We start from the raw sequence: 5,996 nt of genomic DNA, 5'->3' as shown, positions 1-5,996 counted from the left end.
TATTGCTCATTTTTCTGAGGGGGGAAACATAATTAGGATTATAGAAAGAAATGAAAGTATGTTAAGAAAAAAAAATTAAAATTATAAAATAAGTTTTTATAATACTTAAGACCATATCTAAATTTTTCAGATCACAATATTAAAAAAATTAAAAAAAATATATATAAAAATTTCCGAGAGTTCCGAATGTCAAAATGGTGTGTAAGGGTTTGTTATGATTTATTTGACTGTTGTTTTCAATGCAATTTCATTAATTTTCTCTAAAACCGTTTTGGAGCAATTCTGGCAATTTTCTGCTACATTACGGGTAAAAGGGAGGCATTCTAACTGTGTTGAGGGTCTGTCCTGAGTCAAAGTAAGATTATGCTAACTAGGTCAGTGTAAGAGGTCAGCTTTTATCTCGGATGTGTAGCGTATATATTACATCACGTGAAATTATCAGTAGGAGTCGTATTGTATTTATTTAGGAGTAGTATTAAGCCGTGTTTGTTTAAAATAATAAACATTATGTTTTAAATTTTTATAGAGACAACATCAATTTCCTCTAGAATAGAGACAACATCAATTTCCTCTAGAGACACCGCCACATTAACACAGACAACAACCGACCAAACAGGTATATAATGAAGGTCACACAGTCAGTGTAAGAGCTCACCTGAGATTATTGATTAGTGGTATTATGTAAACAACCCTTTTATTTAGTTTAAAAAATGTCAACATAAGAAAAGCTTGGAAGTATATATGATTGATTACAATAAATTGTATTTTAAAAAATGATAGTGATTAATTTGTTTTTAATGAATGTTTTTATAGAGACTATGGACACCCCTACAACAACAACAACAACGTCTGACCAAACAGGTATAGAATTTGAATTCATTAATGAAGTAATTAAGGAATGTCACACGGTCTCTGTAAGAGTTAAGCAACATGGTGCATTCTACGTCACTGACTTTTATTTATTAGTAGTATAATGTAAACATCCCTTTTATTTATATACTTTAAAAAATGTCAACATAAGAAAACGTAGTAGTAGTATGTGATTAATTACAATGAATTGTTATTTTTTAAAAACGATAATGATGAAATCTTTTAATAAATGTTTTTAAAGAGACTATGGGCACCCGTACAACTGTAATGCAGACCACCTCTGCCCAAACAGGTATATACGTATTATCATTTGTTATTTAAAAAAATATATCTGTCAGTGTATGTGAATGAAAAGTCACATGGTTTGTGTTCTTTTGCAATGTCATGTGACATAGATAGTAATATAATGTAAACAATCCTTTTTTTGTTTAGGTTTACAAAAGGAGTAATTTTTTCATTACAATAAACTGTTGTTGTTGTTGTTTGAAATAATAATAATAATTATCATGTTTTTAAATTTTTTTAATAGAGACAGCAACCTCCACCTTTGACACCCTCACAATAACAACAACCGTAACACAGTCCAGGACCGATCCAACAGGTATGCTTTTATTATTTAATATTTAAAAGTAATAAAACTTTTTAACTGAACTAATTTAGTCCATATCAACAATAACAATAAACATGTCTTAGGATTTAGTATTCTCTTCAACTTCTAAAAATTCGATTTTTTAGAAGTTGAAGAGAATTCCAGACTCCACCCATATGTCATAATGTGGTTCACAGTTAAATGGTGGGTCTACAGTCACTGAGGTCATAGGGTATGCCCATGGGTCATAATAGAGGTCAACCAAACGGGTTTGTAATGTTACACCCAAATGAGATATCAAAGGTGCCCTATCAATAAAATGGGTGTGTAAAGTTACACCCAATGAACATCCTATAAAAACGGGGATGCTAACACCAGCATTTACATCAGCCATCACACAATCAGACCTTTTGCCCAGCAATGTTTCTACGATAATGTAAGTCATACCATTTAAATACTACGATCAAACATTTTTTTAAAAATATTTCATGTATGAAGAAGACGGCGTTACTATTATTTGAGGTGTGAAAATTTGCTTTTAAGGAAATTTTAAAATAAAAACAACTGATGAAAATAAAATGGTAGAAATAATTAAAAGTCAACAGTTTGTTTTCCATGAAAAGTTTTTTTATTCATGCAAACTTGTAGCTATAAACAAAGAGAGATAATTCCGATTAACATAATATCGTGACAGACAATACAACAACAAAGAGTTTTGTGCGTTGTTGGTGTTTAAATTTTAATTCTATCGAATAAGTTCTACAATAGTTATAACAACATTACTGTTTTCTAAAATCCAATTTGCTTGCATAATCTTGTATATAACTAATTAAAGTGGATGTTTGTAAAAGGTCGACTCTCATGGAGTCGACCAATTCAGCTAATGCTAAAAGCTCCGGTTGCAATACATATTGCGTTGTTGGAGCTGGAATAAATAATTCAGGAGACTGGGGGAGTACTGATCAATCTCCTGATTTGTGAATCCTCATCTGTGGGTTTGGGGGTTGAGATGGTCGAGTTATTTGAGATTTCCTCTGTTGGTTGGGAGTTCGGAGTTTCATCAGAGGGTTGGGAGTTTGGAGTCTCATCAGCTCGAATTCTCTCTACAAAAATAAATTTAATGAACAAAATAACACAAATGAAGTATATTTTTAAAAAATAAAAAAAAATAAGTAATTATGGGCACACACACACACTCTCACACCCTTAACCCACTCTCTCACACACACACATATGTATATACCTGAATGTGGAGAGGATAAGGTTCTCCTCGCTCAATCTCGGTTTCTTTGCCTGACTGAAAAAAACAACAGGGTTAAATAAGTAATATGTCAATGTATAAAATTTACAATGAATAAGCAGTTGTTTCATAGAGACACTATAACTTAAAATTACTTTTTTTTATCATCATAATAATTCTAAGTTAGTAAAAAAACAACATTTACAGTTTCACTTATTAGGAAATCATTACTTTAAAAAAATATATGTATACTTTATCAAAATTAATATTTTTATCAGTTTATTATAATACATGTATTTGAAAACAGTGTATATTAATTATACAATATACATCATCATACCTTTGTCCTTCACAGGAAAAGTCCACTTCTAGCTTTGTTTTTCTGTTTGTGCCCTCCTTACCCATAAAATCTCTACAACATTAATTAATATATCAAGTGTAAGTCCCATCTTTTTATTCCTAGAAATCAACTCTTATTTATGAGGCATTGAATGTGTCATTAATTACCCTTCATTAAAGGAGACAACCGAGAAGTCTTGATCACCGATCCACTCCGTTGTGAAATCGTCAAATATGGGGGAATATTCATTAATATCTTCATCTTTTCCAAAATTTCTATAAAAATATTTGGAAGTAAACGTAAATTGTTTTACCGTTATATGTTTTTCATTGACAGTGATAATCATTAAGTTGTAATCTCTAGCTTAAAGCAATCCAATCATTATCATTTTTTTTAAAATTCTTCAGAAACTTATATAGTCTTAAAATGTACAGAGATAATGTGATCCGTTTTTTTAAGATATCTAATTGAATTTTTTAATTTAAACGAAAACACATGAAATTCATTTTAAAGAAGAAAAAAATCACGAATACATGTACTTGTTTGGAATGAATAATTATCGAATATACCCAAGAATTTTGAAGGAAAGGAGGTACCGTTGATTACTGTGATGTGTATATTAATAGAGAAAAAAGAAAAGAAACAGCCAAGTGGTATAAATTTTATAAAAAATGCACAAACCTTTTAAACTTTTTTAAAAAGTCTAAACATAATTCCAAACAAATACATTTTTTTACTTTAAGTAGAATTACTTACTTTGATTCGACTCGACCATTGTAAAAGTGAAGATGTCACAAAATTTAAGATCTAGAAAGTATGGTGGACAGATGATCATATGTATTAATTGACTCCCTTTATATATCTTTCTATTTGGGCGTCTTTAATAATTATCTATATAAGTTTGTTCTGATTTACTGACGATTCAAAAATGTTTATTTAAAAAAGGTCAAAAGCTTGGGGAAAAGCACAGACGCTAGCAAAAAATATTTCGCGCCAGGTCCATGAAACGCTTTTTGTAGAAATTGCGCCAAAACTTTAAGTCACGTTTTCAACACCCTTGCTAGCCTTCATAAAAACGCGATAAGAGATAGTTATTTATTAAACCTCATAATGGTAAAATGCAGACTGGAAAAGAGCTCGATATTATACTTGTAAGCTTTATCATAGATAACAGACGCGGATCCAGCTTTTTAAATCAGGAGGGGTCCAAAAGATTGAAAGTCTGGTGAAGCCCCAGGAGACTTTGGAATTTCCCTGGTTTTATGATAAAATGCAAACTTTTTGGAAATTCCAGGGGGGGGGGGGGGGGGGGGGGTCTGGCAACCCTCCCCCCAACCCACTCTAGATCCACCCTTGTTATATACGTTTGACATAGGTACCCGACGTTAATTATTTTACTATTAACCCTACCTAATAATACACAAGGTACTGTTTTCAGTGTTATCATGGTACCCCTGAGTATTTATTTCGTCAGGTATACATAAAAACAACTTTATCATAACTGATGTGTTTACCTGGAATATATTTTGATTGAATTGATGTTATGTGTGCATCAAACTGTGGTACACTGATTTATCTGTCATTTTATTAATGCGTAATTATAATAAATGTATTAATTTTTGTTGTGGACCATGAAGGGACACCGTTTCCCTCCGATTTGATTATTTATACTATTCAAAAGAATTGGGCATCTTCAACCTATATATTTTAACGGGTCAAAATTTTGTCATGTCTAAAAACAATCATGTGTCAACACCATGTCAGAATAATGTGCGCGGCGACCTCTTAACCTCAGTCTCACTAGCCAATGTCCGACGATCAGATGTCACGCGCATGCAACCCCGGATATCATATACCCAAGTTGCAGTTGCCGAAACCATGTGCGTCTCTCTAGGGAACTTTGCTATTTTTGCCCTGGTGGCATCTTCGCTAGCCATGGCTCAACATTATACCCCCTTGCCAGAAAGAGGGGTAAAATTTTCTTTAATACCGTGTAGAGAAGTCCGTGTTAATGCCAGCGAAATTCGCGAAGTGTTTGTTAGTCACTGTGCACTGGCTAAAGTGGTGATCGCAGGAGACCCGCGGACTGTCACGGTTCGGGACTCTGCAGGACCATGTGGTAAGTTTAAATACTTTTATTAATTTATGTTTTATTTCTTTCCCATGATGTTTTTTTTCAAGACAAGTTGAGTAGTGTATTGTTGCAACGAGATAAAATCTGTTTTGTGATACTAATTTTTTGCGGGGGAATAAATGTCGAGAGTAAAATCAATGTTTTAATTTATTATAATATCATGACTGCAAAGTGACTGTATACTGTACTATATACTACTCACACATTTTCTTTTTTTTTCTAATAACTTTTTTTATGGTTGCCCAATCATGTTCAAATTTGGTATGGTAGTTCAGTCGGCAGAAATACATATTTTGATGCTAAGTTTGGTTCTTTATGTCTTCTGGTTTGGAGCTGGGGTGGTGGGGTAGATTCCTTAACTATGCATAAGAATGAATGGGCAAACAGAGATAACTGCTGAGAATGTTACCATTCTATACTTGGAAGTCTGTGCAATATTTGTCCTTTGGGATTAATTAACCTCCACAGGAAGAAAACCCTTAAGCTTTATCTTTATCTGTCACATTGAGATTAATTACTGCACTGCCTGTGTCTGCAAATGAACTTTGTTTTGAAGTTAAGGTCAATTTTGAATGATGTGTAGTATTGTGTACATTCTTTGAAATATGGATTTTAAATATAATATTCATACTTTATTTTGGTTAAAATACCGTACACAATGATTTATGATAATTTTATTCAATTCTAAAATCAAGATATATATTAAGATATCCTTTTTTTGTTTTTTATTTTTTTAATTATTTATTTTATTTTTTTCCGCCTTAATGCTGTTAATTTTAACAGGTATTCAGATAATAACACCATTTTGTCATTTCTGAAAAAA

At 32.0% G+C, this 5,996-nt stretch overlaps 1 protein-coding gene across 1 annotated transcript; it reads right to left on the bottom strand.

Moving 5' to 3' along the window:
* Positions 1 to 2,238: 2,238 nt before the first annotated feature.
* On the bottom strand, positions 2,239 to 3,278 carry LOC128173658 (uncharacterized). The gene is given in 4 exon segments (XM_052839331.1): positions 2,239 to 2,427; positions 2,429 to 2,562; positions 2,671 to 2,756; positions 3,040 to 3,278. Coding segments are annotated over 4 exon segments (474 nt in total). The 5' UTR covers positions 3,105 to 3,278.
* Between the last annotated feature and the right edge of the window lie 2,718 nt (positions 3,279 to 5,996).

The sequence above is a fragment of the Crassostrea angulata genome, chromosome 2, assembly GCF_025612915.1.
Source record: "Crassostrea angulata isolate pt1a10 chromosome 2, ASM2561291v2, whole genome shotgun sequence".
Classification (NCBI taxonomy): domain Eukaryota; kingdom Metazoa; phylum Mollusca; class Bivalvia; order Ostreida; family Ostreidae; genus Magallana; species Magallana angulata.
Note: the sequence above shows the minus strand (reverse complement) of the source record. Positions and strands in the feature narration are given on the sequence as shown.